Source organism: Bolinopsis microptera, chromosome 6 (assembly GCF_026151205.1).
Source record: "Bolinopsis microptera isolate Bmic1 chromosome 6, MBARI_Bmic_1.0, whole genome shotgun sequence".
NCBI lineage: Eukaryota > Metazoa > Ctenophora > Tentaculata > Lobata > Bolinopsidae > Bolinopsis > Bolinopsis microptera.
In genome coordinates, this window is record NC_087077.1 from 11537785 (window position 1) to 11563500 (window position 25716).

The 25716-nt window shown below is 35.4% G+C and overlaps 2 protein-coding genes across 2 annotated transcripts in view; one reads left to right on the plus strand and one right to left on the minus strand.

Moving 5' to 3' along the window:
* Nucleotides 1–16332: 16332 nt before the first annotated feature.
* LOC134817393 (follicle-stimulating hormone receptor-like) lies at nucleotides 16333–19990 on the minus strand. Its single transcript, XM_063826533.1, has 8 exons — nucleotides 19845–19990; nucleotides 19397–19471; nucleotides 19086–19193; nucleotides 18657–18746; nucleotides 18443–18530; nucleotides 18172–18262; nucleotides 17910–18016; nucleotides 16333–16380 (listed from the first exon to the last, which is right to left on the minus strand). Exons 1-8 carry the CDS (start codon nucleotides 19988–19990, stop codon nucleotides 16333–16335), a joined length of 753 nt encoding a protein of 250 aa, XP_063682603.1.
* A 970-nt stretch (nucleotides 19991–20960) lies between these two features.
* The window catches only part of LOC134817057 (uncharacterized), a 46176-nt gene continuing 41420 nt past the window's right edge, over nucleotides 20961–25716 (plus strand). Inside the window, exons 1-3 of the mRNA XM_063826146.1 lie at nucleotides 20961–20979; nucleotides 21812–22135; nucleotides 25404–25495. Coding sequence (XP_063682216.1) covers nucleotides 20962–20979; nucleotides 21812–22135; nucleotides 25404–25495 — 434 coding nt within the window. The 5' untranslated portion in view covers nucleotide 20961. The remainder of the gene's footprint in view (nucleotides 20980–21811; nucleotides 22136–25403; nucleotides 25496–25716) is intronic.

The window sequence follows — 25716 nt, forward strand, 5'->3', positions numbered from 1 at the left end:
TGTCAGCAAACTTGCCAATCGACAATAGGTTGGGTGTTAATCAAAAAGAAGCTCAAGACACACGGTTGGTTAGGCAAAACATCCCTCTCAACAAGCAGGAGTCTCGACTAAGCTATCAGAAACAGGCTAACAAGACTACTAACGTCAACGAATACCAGGTCGGGGACTGGGTTCTTCTAAAAAGAAACCATGGTGAATATCCCAAGATGAATCCAATATGGGATGAAATTTTCCAGATCTCCAAGAAGATTGGAAAAAACTGCTGGGGAATTGTAAACTTCGTTTCCGGCAAATCCAAGGTAGTTCATCACGACCAGATTCAGCCTGCAGGCACGAAGCAGGATGCCTCTATGGTTATGGGTAGCTAAGTTCCGGTACAAAACCCTCAGGCACCAGCAGGAAAAGTTTATGTTGATAACAGCCTCCCTCAGCGTAACTTACCACTGATAGATCGGCAACAATTTGCGAACAATGTTTTCAACATGCCAACGAGTGCAGTATTTGCCCCATCAGCTCCACAGCCGGCACCATCATCCCCACCTACAGAACCCTCAACAACTACAACCACCAGATCAGGGAGGGTAGTCAGGCCCCCAAATAGACTAATCGACCAGTTATAGGTCACACAATTTATAAATTTATAAACTTGAATATGTTATTGAAAGGATACAATTTTATTATTGAATGGAAAGATAAAACAGATTTATCATTGAAATTTATATTTTTCTACGAATTTGCTAATTTTAAGTCAATTTTTATAAATAAGTTATTTTGACTATTGAATTCCCATGCGCATGGGTTATTTGTATTTTTTAATTTATTTGACAATATTTGAGAATTTAATCCTGGGAGACTTTATTATATCTATTTCATATAAATATTGAGCACTTATAGGATCTTATAAAGATTTTATGCATTCACTTTGAAGGGAGGTAGATTTTTTAAAGGGGAGAGTAATGTCAGGCTATATATTTCCAGTCCTATATATTACACCTTTAGTTTATATTATAGGACCTTTCGCTTATATACTGTTACCTTAACTTTGTTATCTCTCAGGATATATTGTTAACTACATGTGCTTGTGTTAATCCTTTGAACACTCTTTTACTATACCCGGCCAGTGGAGTATCATTGCCTCGGAACACAGGCCGACAGTGCTACGAAGTAGCGCGCGCCGGGCCAGATCATTAAGTGTGAAACAAATTTTAAACAAATTTAAAATTTTATCCTTTATTTTACAATCATAATATAATAATATTTATAAGCCTCCGTTTTGAAAGTTTTAAATTTTAATATATTCACATTTCTATTTAAAATTCAATTTAATGTATAAGTCAATAACTGGCCGCCAAAGCCGCGCATTTTTTTTGAAAACAGGATTAAATTGTTTATGATTATACGTCAAATAGAAATAAATTTAAACTATCCGTGGTTTTTTAAATAAATTATAATCTTACCTAAATCCAAAGCCAGCTTTGTAAAATTTACTATTAGATCATAATATATTGTCAATTCTCAATATTTACAATGCAACATTTCATTAATTTACATACAAGCGTACTCCAGCCCCTGCACGCATCCGTTCTTATGCGGCGCGGCTCAAGCCGCGCACGCACGTATTATTTCATACTTTTTGCTTTCTAATAAATATCGTGTCAATGTGTACGTCTAAATGTTCATGTTTTGTGTAAACCGAATCCAATTGAGATTAGTGACAAGGATAAGGACCCAAGTGCCTGTACGGCTTTTTCGGACCCCTGTGGACCACTACTCTTGAAATCGCTCTACAACTATTGAACATTTATAACTGTTATATAATATATAACGTCATTTGAAAATTATTATCATTAATCTATAATCTAACTGTCTTGCTGAGGGGAGGAGTAAACGCTTCAAAAACTAAAATATAATACTTACAACATACAAAATTTAAAACCATCAACACGGTTAATATCAAGGGCCAATTTGGTATACTAGTTAGTGTAATAAGCGCCAAGCGCGAGCACAGAATTTTTTTTCTCCGATTGTACAAAATTATATATCAATGTTTTAGTCAAGATGTAAATAATTTTTATCCACCGTGTAGCAATGTTAGCTCAGCGTTCATCAAGATTGCGATTTTTACGCCGCGCACTCGTCATACGCATGAAAAAAATCGAATCGACGATAGAAATCGAGCGCTATGCGCACATTATTCGCTTCTTCACTGTTAATTTCTGGTTGATTTCATAAACGTTTTGTTTGAAACGCTTGAAACCAAGAGTTGTCCACTATTTTATTGCAATTATCTACTTGAAGTTTCTTTTTATGTTATCAAACTGTTTAAAGTGGAATATTTTCTGTGCTTGATTATACACTGTAATTACATGATAGGGCCTTGCTAATGTAAATTGGCAATTACAAATCACTTAAGTTTTCAAATCTATCGCTCAGCTTATGACCTATCTTAAAGTTCAGCTGCTTGGTTAAATTAAAGCTGGGCACAAATATCATTTTTGCAAAGAATTCATTCAAAAGCAAGTAAAGTAAGTAAGTACAGCACATAGCATGTTCTAGCAGTATTGCTATTCACTTGATCTTTGATTTTACTCTGTGTTTCGGAGTTTTTGTTAAGTAGCAGGGTCCCCTGTGTTTTACTGACCAAATTAAGCCGCAAGTCTATGACTGCCTACCTCATTTTAATTTAATTAAAGAAGTATAGAACTGTATGACATATGTCTCTCTACTTTATCCGTTTACGTCTGACCGGTTGCCATTTTTCACTCTATGGTTATATACTTCTTTGTACATAATTCTGACAACAAATATAAAAGTGCCAAGTGGGTATCTATGTAATTTTCGTATCATTTTAAATTTAATGGTTACCTTCATATACCCAAAGTTTAATGTTATATCTCACTGTACCATATTCATTAACTTATAGCTTATGACATATTATATGTTTTGATTTTATGTCCAGCCTATACTCGAAAGGTATTCTTCTAACAGTTTTTGACTGACTTGAATGTCCTGCACAGCAGTTTGAAGCTTCTTTAAATTATTTTTATTCTTATTGTATTGCTGTGTAAATTTAATTATAATTCTAATTTATTTCTAATTCTCACTTTAATTAATTTTCACTTCGTTACTTTTCATAATGAATGTTTTTGGCACATCAGAATGAGCAAATGAATCGGGAGAACTGCTTCCTTTGACTCTGTCAAGTAAGTACATTATTTCCAATGTATTTGTTGTTTTGATAATCTTTCTTCGCTCTTATGAGTGGGACAATCATTTATTTTAATGATATTGTTGACGAAGTGAGAATCTCCACTCAGTGTTTTTAAAACAATGAGTTGAGATTCTCAACTCAGTGTTGATATAACTCGGTTTCTGTTTGGAGTAAGGAACTAATTTTGGGCATCAGGCTGTTGAGTTTTTATCAAATTAACTCGGCTTCTGATTGGAGTATAAAAGAGCTAAATTTGGGCATTAAATGATCATATTTAGTAGAGCGTAATTAACTCCTCAGACTTCAGGTTAATGAGTTACTACTGTCATATGACCACACCCTTTTGAGCTCTCGCGAGTAACAATAACAGCACTTACAATCAAAATAACTCAGTTTCTGATTAGAGTAAGGAGTAAGGAGCTAAACTTGGGCATTGAAGTGTTCTAAATTATCACATTGAGTGGGTAGAGTGTTATTTAAAAATCCTCAGACATCAGGTTATTGAGTTATAATACCCCAAAAACTTCTTACGCTCTTGCGAGTAGCAATTGACACATTTCATACTAAATGTTCATCTTGGACATGAAATTGTTCAAAATCATCACATTAAGTGGGGTAGAGCATGGTTTTAAAGTCAACATGCTTTAGATTGTTGAGTTATTAGTCCATATCTTATTTTACGGATCATCACATTGAGTGTCGTAGAACATGGTAAAATCTTCAGACTTTTTGCTGTTGTATTTAAGACAATATATGAAATGAAATGAGCTATTTATATCCCGCTCATATGATTAACCAACAACACAAGGAAGGTGGTTAACCATGTCAGAGCGGCTGACTGTGAGTGATGTGAGCAAATGTGTAAAAGTGAACAAAACTATAACTCATCATACCGTAAGGCAAATAATGTTTTAGTAAATAATATTAATGTATTATAAATCAAAATCTTATGATATTGTTATTATCTTAACAGTTACTGCTGTAACTTACAATTTTAAATTTGTATTCCTTGCATTCCTTGTATTCCTTGTATTCCTTGTATTCCTTGTATTCATTGTATTCCTTGTATTCCTTGTATTCCTTGTATTCCTTGTATTCCTTGTATTCCTTGTATTCCTTGTATTCCTTGTATTCCTTGTATTCCTTGTATTCCAGTACGTAATAAAGGGTGTTTAAGCTGGTATTTCAATATTTGCTCAATATTTGCTCAATTTTCACAGATATCATCAAGAGTTTTGTGACAAAGTAAACTTATTTGTGCGACTGTATGATATTATCGTAATTCCCAGTACTTCCAGATCATCAAGTAATCCTACTGCACTACTCAGAATTCCTTGTCAGGGTGCCCTAAACATTCCTCATATATTTCCTTAAATGCAACAGCATAAAGTCTGATTTTAAAACCAAAATTGAGCAAATATTGAAATACCAGCTTAAACACCCTATATTACGTACTGGAATACAAGGAATACAAGGAATACGAGGAATGTAAATTTAAAATCTTAATTTGCAACAGTAACTGTTAAGATAATAACAATATCATAAGGTTTTGATTTATAATATTAATATAATTTACTAAAAAGAAAAAGAAAGATTTTGAAAATAAATATTTAGTTTACAGTCCTCCTGTTAATGCTTAATCAATTAACACTAATACAACCACGCACCAGTCACATAAATTATTATGTGGTGGTTATACGTTTACAGTGTCATAATTGAAACATCTTATTACATGGTAAAAATAGGTTAATTTTGTCACAAAAAATATTATAACTCTGTTTGCTCCTTGCTGGAAGATAACCAGTTTGTCGAAATTTGTATGATGAAAAAGTTATATTGAATTCTAATAGAGGTATGGTGATCTTCAAAATAGGGCATGCATTGTTAATGTCGCCACATAATTTGTTGTGAAAGTTTGATAATTTTTCGTTCACATCCATATCCTTATTATTGTTGGAATTGATTAATACAAGAAATATAGTAGCCCATACCAGTTTTCTGCATTAAATTTATATTGTTGAGGCACAAAATGGTAATTCTGTCACTTTTTTGTGACTTTAAGGTAGCATTGTTAAACTTGAGGTTTGATGTGCTGGACAGTGGACAATAATCTACCACTTATTTCTAAAAGAATATTGAAATCTAATAGAGGTATAGTTCTTCAAAATAAGGACAAGAAAGGTTGACTTCCTTACATCATTTTTTGACAATGTTAATATCAACTGTCCTCTCTTGGATAACTCTGACCAAACGTAAAATGAAGGCAATCGGTTTAAATCTCATATGAAATATTTTCAGGTACTGATTCTATATAACGAGGTCTGATCGTCATCTTCTTACAGCGTTCGATGTCTCTGTGAAGGTAAAATGGTGACATCCTCTGGATCAGGCAGAGGTCGAGTGTTATCGGGATTAATACAGATTGATGATCCCGCTCGTCGGAGAAGATAAAGGCCTTGCTCAGCAATGGGTAGGGTTTGCAGTTTAGATAGCCATGTGGCACGCTGCAACTAAATTATTCGAGATTCTTCTCGAATAATTTTCAAGACTTGATGTCAATTTATTATTGGAGAAAATGGAGATTTACGAAGGTCAATAGATGCCAGGGTCGGATTGAGCTGACAAAGCTCAAGATGAAAAGGTAATTTAATACTCAGATCATAATGTTTTGTTGCATTTACCTAGAAGTTAATTGTTTTGGAAATATGCTGTGTAATAAAGGTTAGTAAGTTCTAAAAACATTGAATTAAAGTGGACGCCAACCTTCAGAGAAATTTAAATTTATTACCTTCCCAACCTCACTTTAACTCTGTATGTTAATGTATTCTTGTGTAAAATTGTATTGATCCCGTTTGATGCGACAAGGAAAAATGCTCTTATCAGGAAATGAATTTACTCAACGTTTCAATGTAGCAACATCGTATTCATGATCTCAAACTATTTGTTATATGGTAGTGTTGAAAGTATTAAAATAGTATGTTAACAAGCATTTCGTTCTTGGAAAGAATTGGCTTATATATCATAAACTAACGATGATTATTTCAATTCAATCAGGATAAGAAGATTAAGAAGCACAAGTTCAACTTCAACTTCAACTTCAACTTCAACCTCAACTTGTTAGAACTGGAGAAAGAAGTACCACACCGTACTCAAAACCCAAACGAGATATCATTGATCTTATTGACGAGGAAGAAACAATGAAAGAACTGCAAGACTGCAAGAGCTCTTAGACAGCTCTCCCACAAAAAGTACAGCCAGCACAGACAGTTTTGCATATGCTGAAGTTGTTCACAAGGAATTTTTTGGCTCATTGCTCTAAACCGAAACGATAACCATACATATCAATATCTTCAAAATCAGTATCTAGGACGTGTAAGGTTAGGTTTTATATTTATTCGCATTTTGAGATGTAACGGCCATTTCCACACTTAATAAATCTGTCGGAAATCCGAATTTATCTTACTGCAATCACGTATATATATCAGTTATCTGCGCTTATCGGCAACGAGCCGTTATATTATATTAATGCTTTTCAAACAAAGTTACAACGAATTCTTCATGTAGTAGGTACATCCTGGGTTTGGACAGGATATGCCCATTTAAAATATTTCCATCACGTTACATTACATAATTCTCAATAAATATAATAAATTTGTAGTGTTGTAATTAGTTCAAAGTTTTAATCGGTCTCGCCGCTTTATTCTGTATTTGCCTAACTCATTTAAGAGTGAGCACACGACAGTATAAAAAAAGCAGACGACATGGCGTCAATTTGGGGAGGACCAACTCCATTTCAACGGATCATACATCTTACATGATTATACATATTAAACATCGTTTTTGATTTATTAGATTTGGTCCATTACATAAGCGATTAAACGGATAATAATTGTACGTCATGTTGCCAGTTATGATAATCCAGGATAACTGCACTTGATAAAGGGAATAAAGGTCACTTTTCCTTAACATTTAAAAAGCTTGCACATACTGAGGTAATTTATGTAGTTAAAGTGGATACCTCCCGAACTACCGTAATTTAATATACTCAACGGATTAAAAATCTTAAATACGTCCTTCGAGGTCACATTTCACAGGACAAAAAATGCCTACCCATTTTATTTTAATATTAATAAGTTATTTGAATATTAATAAGTCCGGCATCAACTTGAATTATTCTTAATATCATAACTCGCAAGGTCTTGTGAAAGGATTAGGGAACGTATTTTAACTTAAACTTTATTGCTGATATCTAACTGAGAAGGAAATCTGCTGTATTTTTGTTATAAATTTATTCGAATCATAGTACATATTATGAGTAATGGTTTTAAAAATATTTCTTATCTGATGATGTAATAAAATTGTTTACGAGAAACAAATGTTACATAAACGCTAACCAGTTTTGAGGGGTACAAATGAAGAGGACTTAAAGGCTGTACATTTTTTACCGTTGATTAAAACTTACATCTATGGAATGATTAAAAAGCAGCCGCAACCTTGCTATTCAGCAAGTCTTGTTGTATGAAACAAATATTATATTGACTGCTAGTAAAATAGACATTTTAACTTCAAAATTTTAAACTGTATAAGCATCTCTCGATTCGATTCGATTAAGGGTCTGATTTTATAGCTTCATATTCGATTTGAGCTTCATATATGACTGTTAATGACTGTACATATGTTTTAATTGAAATTAAGTTCAATCAAATGCAATCAAATGCGCCGTTTATTTTTGAAATCACAAAAATAGCAGAGAAATGCCCTCTTCCATTAGACATGTAACTTAAACTTCAGTTTGACCTCTGTACTGCTGTTACTGCTAGGAAGGCATTCTTTTTATTTTACGTACACGCTATAAACAATAGCTTATTTTACGGATGTAGTATATCTAAGATTTTATCCAGTATGTATATATACAATAATTATACATGCTGGATGAAATCTTAAACTTAAACTTATGGCTCTGAACTTGTACTCACCGGCCTCACTATAGTTTAGCATGGTTTAAGTAGATAATAAAGTTAGTAGCTAAAAAATAAGCATGAAACCTGCAGCTTAAAGTCTGATAATAAAATTCTGGTGCAAATAGTATTGGATCCCATAAGAGTTGCGAAAATAACAAGAGAGCTTTTCGAATATGTTGCAAGGAAATCTGACCGAAAGGACCGTGGCCGTACTGCAAAAAGAAAAGGTTCGCCATTTTGTTGTTTGCTGAGAATAAGAACCATATGCTTTTAGCAAGAATTAGCGCCGGCGCGCGCGCCAAATTTATTATGTGTATGTAAAAAGTCAATGCGTTAACACTTTGATCTGAACGTGAACTCTTCGTAGCGCGGATCACTGGAATTTTTATTTTGAAATAACTCGCATACCAATGCAGGAATTCATAATATGAAGGTGTAGGACTCATAACACATTGATGAGATAAATATTGGTATCAAAATTTGACCAAAAAACTCATCGGATGATGGTAAGAAAACGTTTTTACACATTGACAATCAAAACCCAAAAAAAATAATATCAGTGTCAAATTAAGCGAGTGAAAATTGCTACACGGTGAATTTCGATGCTTCCGTATCCCCCGCACACTTTAAAAAGCATATAAACGATATTTGGACAAAAAAATTCTGTGCTCGCGCTTGGCGCTTATTACACTGACTATACCGCTATTTCGTTGTAATATCTAGTATATCTTTACATTTTAATACAATAATGAAATACAATAGGATACATGTTTCGAGAAAGAAAGATTGGTCCGATTATTAACAAAAGTAAACAAAAGTCCATCAGGGACTCCACGGAGTCGAAAAAGGTATACGGCTGCTGTCTGGTGCTGCTAGGCATTTATTGATCAAGATGTTTTATTGTATTGGTTTTTGATGATTCTATTGTTCGTGACTAATCAAGTTCTAAGTGGGGGTATAAAGTGCTGCTTAAGATACTTCGTCATTAACAATGGTAAAACTTTGCTCCTCCTGTGTATGTCATGGGGGGGGGGGGGGGGGGGGGGGGGGTGATTCGGAATCAGCGTTCGAAAATACATCGATTGAATTAGGTTTCAACTGTCGGGGGCTCTTTTTGTCATACGTTGTATGACCCGCCGCGCACGAGTGCGCGGCTCCCCCTGTATCGTAGAAACTCTAGTGACGCGACAGTGCATGGGGGTCACCACGTGGTACAAGGCTCTTTTAGAACAATCTCGAAGATCGATTGACTGATGTTATTGACAATGTTACTCGTCTAAATTTCTTCGAAGTAGCGCGCGCCGCTTTCTTCTCGAAATATTATGGCCCGAAGGCAAGTGCTACGACCATTAACAATGGTCAAGGTTAACTTTTCGCGAAGGCGGGACATATTATCATATTATGTCTGATATTTGTGATATAAACGCAATGTGTATCAATGATCAAAGTGATATTTCATTTTCCGTCTAACCCAAAAGTGGTGTTATAAAATTAGTCAAGACTCAAAATTCTTTTTAAAAAAAAAATTATTAATGATTTTTTATTATGATTTAATTTTACCAAAACCCATAATCATGGGTAGAGTGGACCGCTGCCAGTGTCTCTCTTTCCCAAACAAAAGGAAATGATATTAATTTGATTGACCGTTCTCAAATGCAAAATGATACCGAGAATGAAATCGGTCGCTCGCTTTTCCCATTCATTCACGGCTTACAATCAATCACATGCTGTAAAAATTCCTTTGGGTTGCGTTCGGGTCGATATACCTAGTATTTCGGGATAAGGGTGGTACTGGTAGTTAGTATTCATTCACGGCTTACAATCAATCACATGCTGTACAAATTCCTTTGGGTTGCGTTCGGGTCGATATACCTAGTATTTCGGGATAAGGGTGGTACTGGTAGTTAGTAAATTAGCTGAAGTTTATTGAATCTTTATTGCTGAGTACAGCTGCCTTCGGGTAGTTCTTCTTAATCTATTACAATTGTAAATTAATGGAAAAAGCGAGCGACCGATTTCATTCTCGGTATCATTTTGCATTTGAGAACGGTCAATCAAATTAATATCATTTCCTTTTGTTTGGGAAAGAGAGACACTGCGCAGCGGTCCACTCTACCCATGATTATGGGTTTTGGTAAAATATCATCTCTTTTTGATTATAATGTCATATCAGGATACTTTATAAAATCGAAATATAAACTGATGTCTTCATTAATAAGGAGGAAGTTTCAACGATTTCGAAATTTTTACTTTAAAAACATTTCCTTGTGTTTAAGTAAGCATATCGGTCTATCACTGACTGAACATAAAACATTATAATCATTCAAGTTGCCATTAACTTCATTTATAATGACATTGAACTGTCGTGGTAAAGCAGAATTTGTTCGAAATCACGAATGAGCATAATTCTCACCGTTCGCACGTGCAAACTTTGAGCGGACGTTACGTGCGCATCCAATACTGAATCGCCGTAAATTTTTGCATAGCGGTATTTTATATATAGTTTGATAAGCGTGCAAAGTTTCAAAAGATTTCAAATAGAACTTGGATCACAACGGGACTCCAAAGTTGATAAAAATCGTGAAAACACCAATTTTCAGTGATTTTAGCAATTTTTAATCAATTTGGGCGTGTCCCCACGTGTGCAACTTTTTGATTTTCAACTTTAAAACTAGCCTAATGCACAATTTATACCTATAGGAAGCAGAACTGAGCTCCACAACCCAAGGGATAGCCCAACACCAGAGAATACTAAATCGCAAAATTGACGTTTTAAAAAAATAATTTTTCTAAAAAGCACTAACTTCAAAGGCAAATATCTTTATGAAGGAGTAAGATAAGAAAACTTTCCGGTAGATTTTCAGAATGCTTGAACAATTATCTAAGGTGAAAATTTCCTCAGATGTTGAAAAAAATTACTTTTAAATAGTGTTAAATCAATTTTAGAAGTTATTACTTTGTCGAAAATCAAGTTTTAAAAACGGTTAACTTGATGACGTCATCAAGGGGTGTTTATGACGTCAAATAATTTTTTTATACAATGTAAACTAAAGTGTAAACAATTATTTTAAAGACCTGTGGTCGGAAATGGCTGTATCTTTTATACTTTTGAATCTATGGACACCTAAATTTAGGATACAATTGACTATATTTGACTGTCAAAGCGTCTATCCCTGAGTATGTATCACGACAATCTGTCTTAAAACAGGGGTTCTAGAAAACCCACTTCCCGATGCTCCTGAAACCTGAAACTTTTTTTGCAGTCGATTTGGTCAACGTCTAGACGCCCTGAAAAATTTCAGATCTCTAACTCAATTTTAATATGGTTTTTAAGGCACCTGAATATGGCGATTTTGGGTTTTTTACCGAATTTCGTATAACAGTGCTGGCGAGTATTTTATGCAAATTTCTTAAAAATCTCAACATAACTATTTTTTATTCCTGTCATCTTTGACATCAAATTAGAATGTTTTGAACTAAAAATAAATCTGCTGAACGACTTCTTAATGCCTGAAAAACTCCTGCCGGAGGCGGCGGCCTTCGGCCGCCGCCTCCGGCCGGAGTGCACGCTTCGCGTGCACGAAAGAAGCTTGTAATTTCAGATCTCTAACTCAATTTTAATATGGTTTTTAAGGCACCTGAATATGGCGATTTTGGGTTTTTTACCGAATTTCGTATAACAGTGCTGGCGAGTATTTTATGCAAATTTCTTAAAAATCTCAACATAACTATTTTTTATTCCTGTCATCTTTGACATCAAATTAGAATGTTTTGAACTAAAAATAAATCTGCTGAACGACTTCTTAATGCCTGAAAAACTCCTGCCGGAGGCGGCGGCCTTCGGCCGCCGCCTCCGGCCGGAGTGCACGCTTCGCGTGCACGAAAGAAGCTTGTAACGTGTACCAAAGGGGGTATAATTATAGTAAAGGGGGTATAATAATAAATGGGGTACATAGTATACCCACAATAAATGCAACGGTCGTGCTTGCCAGCACTGTGATTTGCATTTTTGACACCACTTGGGTGTCTAAATTTTGGGCACTAAAATTTTTATTCCATGGTCAATTATTTATTTTTACATGCTGATTTGAAAAGCATTGTATTAAAGCATTTGGCCAGGTCAAAAAGTTTCAGTTGTATATCTTTATTCTTTAACGGCCGTTTTTATTTGGAAAGTCGCCGCGTTATTTGCCTGTTATTCCCACTTAAGCACTTACTGACTGACAAGCTTATCTATGATTACCATGCTTGAATTTAGGTAAACAACATACAACTCATTTCCAAGTTACGCTGAGCGCAACCGCCGAATGACTCAGCAATATGGAAACGCGCGCGCATAGTATTGCGCGCCGATGCTGTGCGCGCGCGTTGTCGGCCGAAACTTGGGAAGTTCCCGCTCTAATATTCAGACGACAGTGATGACTCATTAAGAGCACTAATTTCGACCACTTTCCCGGTCGAACCATACCAAATCAAACTAATTGACCCACGTGTATAGCCAATGTCCTGGCGGTGCTGAGCCGATGTAAAACTCTTCTGTAAACTCTTTTGTCTCTTGTAACTTGTTTATATTTTATATTTTAGTTATACTGTGTACTGTGTACAATAGTTATAGCGTATAGTGTGTAGTGTGTAGTGTGTAGTGGTTATTTTGTTGTAACGTGTCACTTTATTATTTGCTACCAACGTCAGCCTTGACTTACCATTTATTGTAAATGTAATTGGTACAGCATATATCAAAATTAAAACACTGTTTTCGATCTGACGGGTGATGGGCTCTCTCTGATGGGACATATAGTTCTAGGGGGTACCCGGGGTACGAGTTAACGAATAGTGTTCGTGTCCTTCCACAATCCCCTCTCATTGTGTTTTTGACGGAGGAGGAGCCTAGTTCATCCGTCTGCATCGCTTAATCGAGTTAAAAATTTAGCCAATAACAAACTAAATTACATGTTATACTGATATCAGATGTAGAGTTTATAACATACAAATTCTAAATTTTTGACGGCTGACGATGGTAAGTCGCTACGTTTAACTCGGGACTTTTATAGTCGTAAGTCTTGGAGCTCAAAATGTCTCGTGCTGTGGGCCGTATAAACGGCGCACACCACCGCCCCGCCTTACTGCTTACATTACTTCATGGTTGCAGGGCGGAGCCGGTGCCGTTTGTCTCGGCCTCGAGTGGCGAGTGCTTGCCCATCGAATACACGATTGAAACACTAATTATTTACTGGCATTCTACAGTTTCCAAAACGAAGTACGAAGGTATATTAACTTTGAGCTTTGTTTTGGCGACTGCTTCATCGATGGGCGAGTAGGTATTTGTTGTTTAGCAGTGTTGAATATTGGAGCAATTATATAATGTATATCTCCATCATAATATAGGCTAGTGTAAACATATATAATCAATAATACAAACAAATAGTATTATATTATTGGTAACTCGCTAGATTATAAATGTTATTTAAACACATATGTTTACGTCAATTATTACTAAAATTAATATTCTTTTTGCTTTAATATAATTACATGTCACATAATTGATTAGTTGAATGAAACGTGTGCTACAAATGTCTACGCCTCACGCAGAACTGCGTACCGCTTAGTACTTCATGCTTGAGCGGTACTGCTGTTCACAGAGGCGCGCATATAATAGCACTCAATTTAATCACAAATAACGAGCGCGCGGTTTTTGGAATTTCTCCATTATTATTTTTCGATCTATTAATTAGATCGCAGTGCTCACGGCCTGTACTGCGTGAACGACAGAAATATGTTTTAAATTATTTTGCTTCTGAAATTTTGGCTCTAGTAATTAAGAAATGCGACATGTAATTGTAAAATAACAATTAAATAGATCCTGTGCGCGGCGCCTACAGCTGACCTACGAATTTCTGAACAATTGAAAATTGTGGCTGTGTGCGCGGCGTACTGTATATGTGTTTGAAATTGAAATTTGAATTTATTTATGAATATAACATTATGTATTGATTGTTTTGTGGTAAATAAAAAATTTTTCTTTCCTTTAAAAAAAAAAATTTTCTTTCCTATTTAAAGTTGTTGACGAACGTTACTCGTCTAAATTTCTTCGAAGTAGCGCGCGCCGCTTTCCTCTCGAAAGAAGTTTGGCTTTTACAATTTAGTCCTGGAGGTTGGGGGTCAGGGGACTGTTTTGGAGTTTACCCGTCTGATTGATGAGGTGGGTACTCTTCCCTGCAGCCGTAGACTGGAAATCCTTAATTTGACAAGTGAAAATACTGGCAGAGTGGCGAATACGTGGGGACCTCATAAAAGCTTTTAAAGTAACAAGTGGTTTGGCTAATTGTGGATCGGGGATGTTTAGAATTGGCAGATCCGGTCTTAATCTTGTCCCAAGCAATAGATGTAGTAGAAGTTTAATTAAAATCAAAAATATCCAGAAGTAATTTCTGCCGGAGCAAGTTATTCCATATTGAAACAAACTCCCTCCGGACGTCAAGAACTATGTGACAGTTTTAAGCTTTAAAATTAAATTAGAAGGATTTAAGAAAGATATGATTTCTAAAAGTATTACAAATTATTGCTTTTTTTGGAATGTTTCTTATGAAGTTGTAGCAAGAATTGAGGGAGCCAGTTATCTCAGTAATAATAATAGTACTTTTACTCTTACTCTTACTCTCTCTCAATGAAACAAGAAATTTTTTCAATGAAACAAGAAATTTAATTTTAGCACATTTTTACAGAATAAAAAGATGTAAAACAATTCATAAAATATAATGCCCATTTGGTGTATGACTTTTTGTCCTGACTGCTAGTTTGGTTTATGAAGGACAGGTAACTAACGGGGCAAGGAATGCGCGTGCCTGGAAGCTTTTGCACACACCGAAACGCTAGTTCAGTTAAGTTTTTAGAGACAAGGCTCAGATTAGGACTAGAAGAAAAATTGTTAGTAGACATTAGAGGTTCTGTTTATAATTGTTACTCTAGCTGGCCCTGAACGACTTTTCAAAACCAAACCCAAAAAACTCATCCCAACCCAAACCCAATCCCTAACAAAAGCATATGCTGAAACCCTAACCCTAATGAGAAATCAGACCAACTTCTGTATACGGTCATATCACCAATCACGTGATCGAGACAGTTTGTTTCCGTTATCTCGTCAGGGGACTGGGGAGCATTTTAACCCTATAGGTCATAGGGGGGTGGGGGTATTTCTTATCATGTAATTAAGTAAGATAACACGTATATTTGCCAATCTTCAAGAACAAAATCAACAGGCCAAACTTGCTTTATTTTCAGTTTTATCATTGACTTGATGATATGATTATATGTCAGTTCTGCATGCATAGTTCATCAGCTCAGTAAGCTTTAGTCTGGACTTTGCCCGCAAGCCCTGTCAAATGTTCCAGTGGCAGGATAGATTGCCGCAATGGAAACTCATTATTGGATTGGAGTGGAATAAAGGCAGCGACCTCGCTGTCCGGGTGGTCAGCAACTCTGATGACCCGATAGAGGATTCTATGAAGCAGTACATACTGGTGACATGCCATGTGACATGGCATGTTGGTACCCTTGTTATAGCATTGTATATATTTGATTATTATGCAGTTGAAATTCTACTATTGAGTGTAGCTAAATTCATTAATAATCACTCTGTTTTAAGGTTTGTTAATTGATTATTTAAAAAGAGATCACACGTTCACGAACAGCACATATTAAAATCAGCGTCCTCTAAATTAAGCATATTAAGTGTGACATTATAATCTTAGCATTATTTATTAACATATTCAGAAAAAAAAGCAGCTGAAAATAAACATAACTTGAGAAACAAGCAAGCATAATCTATCAGTAACTGATATAACTGTACCTCGAAATGAGTATGAAGTATGAACTCATGTTAATGTCACATCTCTCTTATCGTACCACAAAACTTTATAATCAAATGGAAGCGGTATTCCATATTTCTAAGTTTGCTTAAATACATTTTTGAATACAAATTAGAGAACATCAGACAGTCGACCCCCTGATGAGGGATCTCCTTGCGTAGCTGGGGTGGCAATGCCTGACTGTGTTAAGGCTAGCATGTTTATGCATGGCTCATCTGCAACTGTTTCCACTGTCTTCAGCTTGTAACATTTTTTCCATGACCAGCCTTTTACTTCTGGGCTTTCATGATGTCTGCTAGTAGTTTCCGTCTGAACAGATGTTAGATATGTCTTTGGCGTCAACCTGAAGGAAATTGTGTTAGTTCACTTGCACACCAGTTATGTCTCATCACTGATGTTTTCAGTGATCACCAATCAATTGAAACGAGCATGTTGTTTGTTCTTTTAAAAAGGAATTTATCACGACACCTAACTAAAGTCTTACTCTCTTACACTCTTTATCCCAACTATTATTATCATTTCAACCCGATAACGTTCATCAAGTGAGGCAATGATAGTTGTAAAATGTGACATTGATAAGATTGCTTTGAAAATTTGGTAGCTACTTTCGATTTTTGCAATCCTAAGTATTGAATCAATACCATTGTTTTTGATGGCTGCACACCAGGACTGTCAATCCGACTCAACCTTTTTATGCCCCTGAAATCCAGGTCGTGAGTTAAAGATTGCATTATTCTCATAGGTGCTACACATTGCATTGGCAAGGCTTTCATTTTCGTAAGATTGCAACTGTGCAACAGCTTTGCCACTGAATTTGCACAATCTGGTGGCAGGTATTGAGCCTAAGTGGTTGATTAGTGGCTTGGAATGCATCTGATTTTACTAATGGTTATTCTGTCTACATCGATGTCTTTTTAAGTTTATGAGTGTTTCGCATACCGTTGATACCTAGCTTTTAAAATACAGATAAATTTCTCTCCAACAATTGCAATACCTTGATTTAAGATGACTTCCCAGTCCTATGGTGCGTCTCCGAGGTCTGCTTGGAAGTCTGAAATGATTGAGAAGAATACCGTTAGATAACATCATGAGACGCTGACTATTAATTTTTAATTTAAGGTTTAACAAAAACAAGAGTCGTAAGTTTTCCCAACTGTGATAAATGCTCAGCAAGTAAATTGAAAACCTTCCAATCAACGATCTGATCTGTGCTTGAAAATCTGCTCCTCGGAAGTAGAAAATAAAGGGATTGAATGCACTATTAGTGCAGGTCATTACGGTGTATGCTACCGTGAGGACATATCCATAACCAGTTGACTGAAATAAGTAGGTTATTATGAAATATAGGGTTTGTTGGTCGTCAGCGTGATCTTGCTATTAAAGTATTATACATTAGAATACGCTTTATATCAACCATGCGGCATGCATGGCACTTAATTTAGTAGCAGTCTTCATGAAACACTCAAAGGAAATCGTATTAAAAGTAACACCTACCGTATATAATTTTGTAGTCAGTTCTTTAGGAACAAATCCTAACTTGATAGCGAAGTTGAGTGTCAAAATGCACCAAAGAGGGATATAACACACCAGGAACGTAGCAATTATCATCAGTATTGTTTTTGTAGGTTCAATTAAAAACTTCTTCCGACATTGAGTAGAGATAGACTTGCTTGCGGCGTCACCCTACAAACAAGATATGAGATAAAGAGATGATAGCACTGATAAAGTGATAAGACATTCATTAATATTTCCCTGTATTGTCAGAAACACCAACCAACCGAACCATAAACTTAAAATATCTAAGAATTGATAAGAAATTGTTGAAATAAAATAACTAGTGAACTTGATAGAATTCGTAATCTAACAACTAACCTTGTTATTTTGTGTCGAGTTTTGCCCAAATCCCATGTTTTCAGACATCTTGTGACTCATATACACTTTTGGTATGATGATACCCGTACTAATAATTATTCCAATTCCTGAAAAAGTTTGAGATTCAAAATTTGAGATTGAAGCCCTTACAGTTGTGATGAAATAGCAACGATCAATGAAACAAGATTCCAATAATTCTAAGATAACAGCTATAAAACAGATCTATATAACAGAACTACCTATATGTCAATGTGTATAATACCTGGAATGACAAAGGGGAAGATCAGCACAAAGAAGTAGGTTGCTTTAAATGCTGCTGTGGTCCACCCATCTCTATCAAATAGGTCCTCCACCTAAAATAGTCACATTATGGGACTTTAAAATTTCATTCTTAGTAAGAGCTTTCAGAAAAACCTTCTTCAGTGTAAGAATTACAAAGTGGGGGGGGGGGGGGGGGGGAGGATAAAGGACGAAAGTTCCACCGAGCTCTGCAGTTTTACTAATTTTATGTAAACGTATAAAAGGTTTCATACCTGCCAAACATAGAGAAGTGCCCAGGGGTTGTACTTGTATTTGGTTTGGAACATGAAAGGAAAGAAGGAGATGGTGGTACAGATAACCCTGAGAAAAGACACTAGATTAATTTAATTTCACTATTTATATTCCTAATAATAGACACCAGATTTACGCTAGGAGTATCATTTTCAAATATTTGTTTAAACCTGACCAATGTAAAATTGCTCTTACCAAATGAAGATCACTATGGTGATGGTAGAGTTGGTGGATGTGTATTGTCGGATTTGTAGAGGGTAATACATGTGAGCACATCGTACCAGACTGAAGGGTTAAATATTTCAATCATTTAAATAACGGTATTCACTTGTGTCGTATTTTGGGATTTTTATATATAAAATATTTATAAAATATGCTATATCTAAATAATTTGATTGCTTTTACAATTTGAGCCGCAACCAAATAATGGACGTGGTTGGAAGAGATAGTGATGATTCCCTCAATCGAACTTTGTAATAATCTACGCTGCTTATCATTTCATCCATGAGATGAGCTATCTTTAAAACTCCATAGTATCAAATCAAAATAATTATCAAATCAGACTCAAGCAGTGCTAATAATGTCTCTCTGAAAAGAAGGAGATATCTTAGCCCCAAAAGCTACCTGAGGAGGAGCATGGTGTAGATGCTGACTCTGCTGCAGGTATTGTGGAAGATGCCCACAGCAGATCCGTACGAGGAACCAAGTTCAGATCCTTCAGTGAAGGAGGCCCTGAGTTTATGTTTTGGTTAATTATGGGTATTAATTAATTATGTGTGAGTATCTGTAAACTGAATTGAATGTGGGCGTGGTATTAGAAATACGACTTTCTGGGTAGCAAATCAAACAGAAACCAGGGAAACACCCTTTTTTCTGAGTGAAATCCTGTTCTAGGCGTGATTTGTAAAATTCAGTAAAAGGTTAGTGGCGATTACCTGTTTGTTGAGAACAAGTTCATGGCTACGTATGGTGTCGCAATAAGGCTCATCAATAGATCCGTCACAGCTACACTGAAAAATTGAAGACTTTTAAAAAAATTAAAAAAAACTTCATCTCTGACCTTATTATCTGAATACATTTCTAGATGATCTGCACAATGAAACGATGTATTAATATTTGGAATTTATCTTAAACTGACAGTGGCGTTCGAAATACTAATAAAGATATTAAAGTTTTAATATCATTGTAGTTATATAGAAGATGGCTCAAACACATGTTGAAATACTTCGAACTTTAAAGAGGAAATTCGAAATTCTTGTTGAGCTTAATCAGAGCTATTAAATACGATGAATTTTAGCGAAAACAATTAGGGTATTTTTAACGAAAATGCAAACTCTTAAACCATTTTCGCTAACTTATCAAAACAAATCATCATTCACTTACCATATAAACAGAATTGTTGCTCTATTTTTGGCGAGGTTCCAGAAGACATAGAGTGACACGGCATTGCCAACAACAGAGATTATCATGACAATCCACATAATACACCCAATAGCATAGTCGTACTCCGAGATGAACACTTCAGACATTGCTTCAGATTAAATAAGTTATTGTAATCGTGTTGGTGGTGGAAAAAATAGAACAGGTATTGAAAAACAAAACTTTGAAAAATTATCAAAAGTTCAGTAGAGATTCAGTTAGAGTGGTACTCAAGAGAGGTGAGTGACAAAAACTCAAGTCGTAAATTAAACATACTTATCCTTATTTTGTATTTATATGACTTGGTTACCAATGGCCCAAGTTAAGATCGTTTATATGCGTGACAGATATCGTAACAGCTGTATTAAACTGAAGTAAGTTTATTATTTATCTATTTTTTTTGAGTGGTGAGCTAATGAGATCCTGTAACCTTTGACACGTGATTAACACGTGGATACCACAAAAATACTATTTAGTTAAAGCACTATTTAGTTAAAGTACTATTTAGTTAAAGTACTATTTAGTTGAAGGACCATTTAGTTCAAATACTAATTATTAAATAATTTAGCTAAAGTACTGTTTAGTTAAATAACTATTTACCTTCATCACTATCAACGAGATAAACTTCAAAGTAATAAATTAATATAACAGATAAGTTCCCTCATAAGAGCACTTTGTGGGTAAAGAACCACGCAGAAAACAGATCAATAAATCACTATTTAGATACACCACACACAGAAAACAGATCAATAAATCACTATTTAGATACACCACACACCTTGTTTGAATCTTTAAAGAGTTAACCTTTCAGTACAAGAGACAAAGATGACACACCTTGTTGTGTATTCCCAGGGACTTTCTTCTAATATTAAATCTGCTTTTCTTCATCAGAGTCCTTTGATAACAGTCAATAACAGTCAAATCAAATATTAATTAATCTTCTTGAACTGCAACCATAAAACCTGATTGCCATGAAGGTTTTAGCATCAATAAATCTTCATCTGACATTTTATTTGTAAAGTTAATATCGTGACTTCCTCTATAATCTTATATATCTAAATCATTACCCTATCTAGGTTACATGGGGTGCGGTTCTTCGGTAAGTAAAACTTTGTTGAGAAGATGAGTATAATTATAGACGTTATAATTCTCTCCGGGAATTATATCCCCGAAAATTCGTGAACATTGGTAACTGATAATTTCCCACAAGGGTTACCACATTATCATAATATTATCAGGACAGAGTCACCTCAGACTGGCTGGCGGGAAGTTTTAAAACAAATAACAGTTGTGCACTATATATTACACACTATATTGTATCATGCGCACGTATCACATTACACATTATTTCATCCAGAACCAGAGGAAATTATAATACTATAATAGCTCGGCTAATGAGTGCTGAGCGCGATAATTCCCGACAGCTTGCTGGAGGGAACTCGCGGGCACGAAGTTGCGAGCTATTATATTTATAATACCTTCCGGTTCCGATTGCAGAAGGGGTGTAATCCGATACGTGCGCATGATACAATATAGTGTCTAATATATAGAACGCCAGTGTTATTTGTTTTGAAACTTGCCGCCAGCCAGTCTGAGGTCTAGGCTGATAATACCCTCGCTTCCCTTGCGGGATAAATCGTGCAAATTATCAGCTCTCAGTGTCCGAGTTTTAGTGGATATAATTCCCGGAAGGTATTATAACAAATGACACCTTGGCTTAGTTTCGTGCCCCGTGATCCCTCCACCAAGGCGTCGGGAGTTATCGCGGGTAGCACTCAACAGCCAAGGTATTATTTTATTATAACTAGATACACTACGTTCAATCAACAACAACAAACAAGATACAAGGGCAGGTCTCTCCCGAACGTTGGGATGGCCTGAGGTGCTCCGTGCTTATCTCCTTTTCAGTAACCCTAAGCATTACATTTCAGGCTGCAAAGAATGCGGTTGCCGTTCTACCACCTGAAGAAGAGGACCATATAAACAATGATCACACCACAGACAAAGTGGTTAATGGTGCTGACAATTCTGTGGAATCTGCCGTTAACTGTAATGGAAAAACCGAAACTATTAAGATGCCCACTGGTGACCCGATCACAGTGAGCCTCAGCCCGGAGTCAGAGGTACTACTACTCAAGAATGGAAACGTTAGAGTAGATCTAGCGTTAAACAGCGCTGCTGTTAGTGGTCCTAGTATTAATGCAAATACGGGGAAACCATTGGCGGCAGCTTTTGATGAATGCAACGAGAAAAACGTGGGTTTTTTGTACTTAAAAGCTTTCAATTCCAATGTATGCGTTTTTGTATAATGATCGAGCAATAAAACACTTTTAATAACGAAAGGTGTGATCTAAAAGCACTTACTCGTCACTTTAAAGGAATCCCACGTAACTTTATGGCGTTATTTCTCGTAATTTCTTGTTAGTTTGGGCAAAAACGAGGACATCAAACGAGTTATATCAGCCTTGCGTCACATCAGTATAAAACGAATTTTCCAATTCGAACTCCAAAATAGTCATTTATAGGACCATCATACAAAAGGAAAGTTGAGAACATTATTTTGTATAAATGTCTGTTGAACTGTAAGTATATGCTATTTTGTGTTTTCAAATTAAGAATCCGTTTTATATCGGTTGATGTGACGCAGGTTTCAGATGGAAAAATTGATAATAACAAAACTTTGGATACTGATAGGAGGGGGGGGGGGGGGGGTGCGGAGGGAGGGAATAGGACAATTTAATTAAGCATTCTCAAGTTTGCCATAATGCTGGCTGGATAAATTTGGACCCTTTGATATCGCGTCTGCTCGTTTATAAAAGGATTTTCTCATTTTGGAGCTCATAAATAAAAGTAAAACTGACTCGCATCAATGTCTATCTTATAACGAAAGCTCTAATATCGTTATCGAAAAGTACCTAGTGGTTAGATTCCGTTCAAATTTAGTCACAAACTTCTTTTGGCGATGAACTAAAGAATTCCGAGTTAATCTATAATTATGTTTTAGCATAACACAGAAAACTTGTAATTTTGACATTAATTTATTTTACAAATAAGTAAATTTATTTCACAAATAAGTGCATAACCAAGTTGAATTGATATGATTGGTTTTTATCAATCTAGTTATTTTACGTCAAGATAATGTGTAAACTAGAAGGTTACACCATCTGTCAGTATAAGTTATGATGTCAAGTACAGATTAGCATTTGATCGACATTGCGTCAAACATTTATCAGCCAGTAAATGGTTCCCAGCAAACTAAAAGCGATCGTAAATAATTAATACACCATATCATATTTAATGACTCGACTGTTATATACAATGGTCTCTGTACTCTATTCAGTACTAGCAGGAATCTGTCCAACTCTAAAGTGTCACGAGACATCAATATATATCAACCTTAATAAAACCAAGAAATCCGTGTGTGTGTGTGTGTGTGTGTGTGTGTATGTTTGAAATTTCCGAACGGTTATACAAAAAAGACGGTAAAAGTTACGGGACTGGTTTTTTCGGTATAGTGTCGACAAAACTCTGACGAAGCCCATAAGCAAATTGTTTAAAAAATCGGCCGGTGGTAAGTGGTTTAATTGATGATTTTGTTCCAGAAATGTGACATAAATGGATGGGAGAGAGAACGAGGAGGATAACATGTACCGTAATTAGTTTAGCCCCACGTAATATCAGAGCTCACTCTTGCGGCCGCTTTGTTTCAACTGTAGGGAGATTTCATACTTTCAGACAGCGTTATGCGTGTTTTCAAATATAATATGCGGGTGTGGTGCGGAGTTAACAAGGATTAATTTCTATAACGATTTAAATAAAAATAGAAAGCGGTTCAAGACGGGAGTGATAAGGTGTAATACTCGGTGTTCAGACCTTATGATCCTGGAGTGACTGTGGTGCTTCATGGCTAATAATGACTTAATTATCCACAAGAAATAACTGATTATGAGATTATTGTTTAAGAAACTATTGGGTCACCTAATGCGGGTTTTGACTCAGCGGGTAATTACTCCTACCCTTTTTAACTGCGGCAGTGAAATCCCGGCCGTAGGCCGGGTTACACTAGTATATTTATATTGTGATTTTGACAAAACTTGGGCGACCAAATTTCCGCACCGACAAATCCTATTCCTTTGCCAATTGTTTATTTATTCGTACTAGTCAAAAGACAATAAAAGCATTCGACCTAGCTAATATATATATATAATATATCTGTTGTCATTTTACTGACACCACGACATCGATTTTAACACGACCGTGAGAGACATACCATGCTTTTAAATATAGTCTCGCTTTATATATTATATAGTAAGATTGCTGTATTAATATTATCCTAGTAATATAATCATTACTTTATCAATATTGCTGCAGCACAAGATAGTAGTTGATAATATGTACACAGAATTTACACTGATATATATATTAGAAACTGACTTTTTTGTCGGGTAGAGCACTCTTGAAACTGGATTTCTCCGAATAAACACCATAATAGAAAGTAGAAACTGATACATGATACAGTAAAACCCGATTTACCGCGCCCCGATTAACCGCAAACCCCTATATACCGCGGCTTTTTTCTTTCTCTCAAACACCGCAGTAAATCGGGGTAAACATATAATAGTGAAACTTGCTACTCTTAAAAGCTCACAATATTCCCAACTACCTTACGAGATATATTTAAAAGGTACAAAAGTTGGCGGTTTTCCGAAAAAACACCATATTTTCGGACTGCCAAAATTTAGGTCACTATCATTATTTTCCCCAAATTACTTTTCACGTATTTTCCTTAATTATGACTTTGTCGATTTACTATCAATATAATAAGTTATGAATACTAGCAGAAACCCGTCTAACCCTAAAGTGGTGTCAATATGAAATAATATTTATTTATGTTGTGATTTTGACTCCACTGGGGGGGGGGGGGGGTCCAAATTCCGGGACCTAAAGTTCTTATTCCTTGACCAATTTTTATTTCTTTATACTGATAAAAAGGAAATAAAAACATTCAACCCAACCAAAAAAGTTTCGATGGTATATCTCTCACGGTTTTTGCGAAAAGTTGTGTCAAAGTTGATGTCGTGGTGTCAGTAAAATGGTAACAGATATATATAGAGAAATATATATATCGTCTCGCTTTATATATAGTAACTTAGTAAGATGATTCATCTAACAAATGAACACTAATAGTATTTGATCATGAATTGTTTTTAAAATGATTTTATAAATTAACATAGAATAAACAAATTCTATAAACGTCGAAAACCAGAAAATCAAGAAGATCAAGAAGAAATTGATTTGTACTTTTTCTATTTGGGAGTGTTATTTTTTATTGATTTTATCAAATATTGGGTTTATTTTTGTAAATTAAAGAAATGAAAAAAATGCCCAAATACCATGATTTAATTTGGGGTAGGAAATGTGGTGGTTTTTGAAGAAAAAAATCCAACATTTTCGTTCCGAAATCATTTAGGTCACGGGAATTATGTCCAATATAAATATGTGTTGTAAGGTAATTTGTTTCAGTTGGACGAACCAGCTCTACCAGTGGTGTCTACTGAAGTGCTTCCTCTATCTCCACCCCTCCCATCACACGTGGACAAACCTACTTCACAACAGTGAGCTATTCTAATTACTTTTTATTAACTTTTAAAAATCTTTGATTCAAGAATAAATAATTTAACTCTAAATTTAACTTTGATACAAATGTTCTGATTAACGCAGAATGCAGATCTTAATTTACTAGTTAGCGGCTGGAGTTTCTGACCTGATATGCGAAAGTAAAATTTTAAGAAATAATTTAATTCTCGTTAGACTCCCAACGTTAATATTTGACTCG

Bases quoted from the DNA above. Each gene is read 5' to 3' on its own strand.
- LOC134817393 (XM_063826533.1), bottom strand. From the start codon at position 19,990: ATGTCTGAAGTGTTCATCTCGGAGTACGACTATGCTATTGGGTGTATT. The intron at 19,472-19,844 runs GTAAGTGAATGA...TCAATTTTTCAG, and splicing joins GCAACAATTCTGTTTATATG to TGTAGCTGTGACGGATCTAT. The intron at 18,263-18,442 runs GTATGAAACCTT...TGACTATTTTAG, and splicing joins CACTTCTCTATGTTTGGCAG to GTGGAGGACCTATTTGATAG.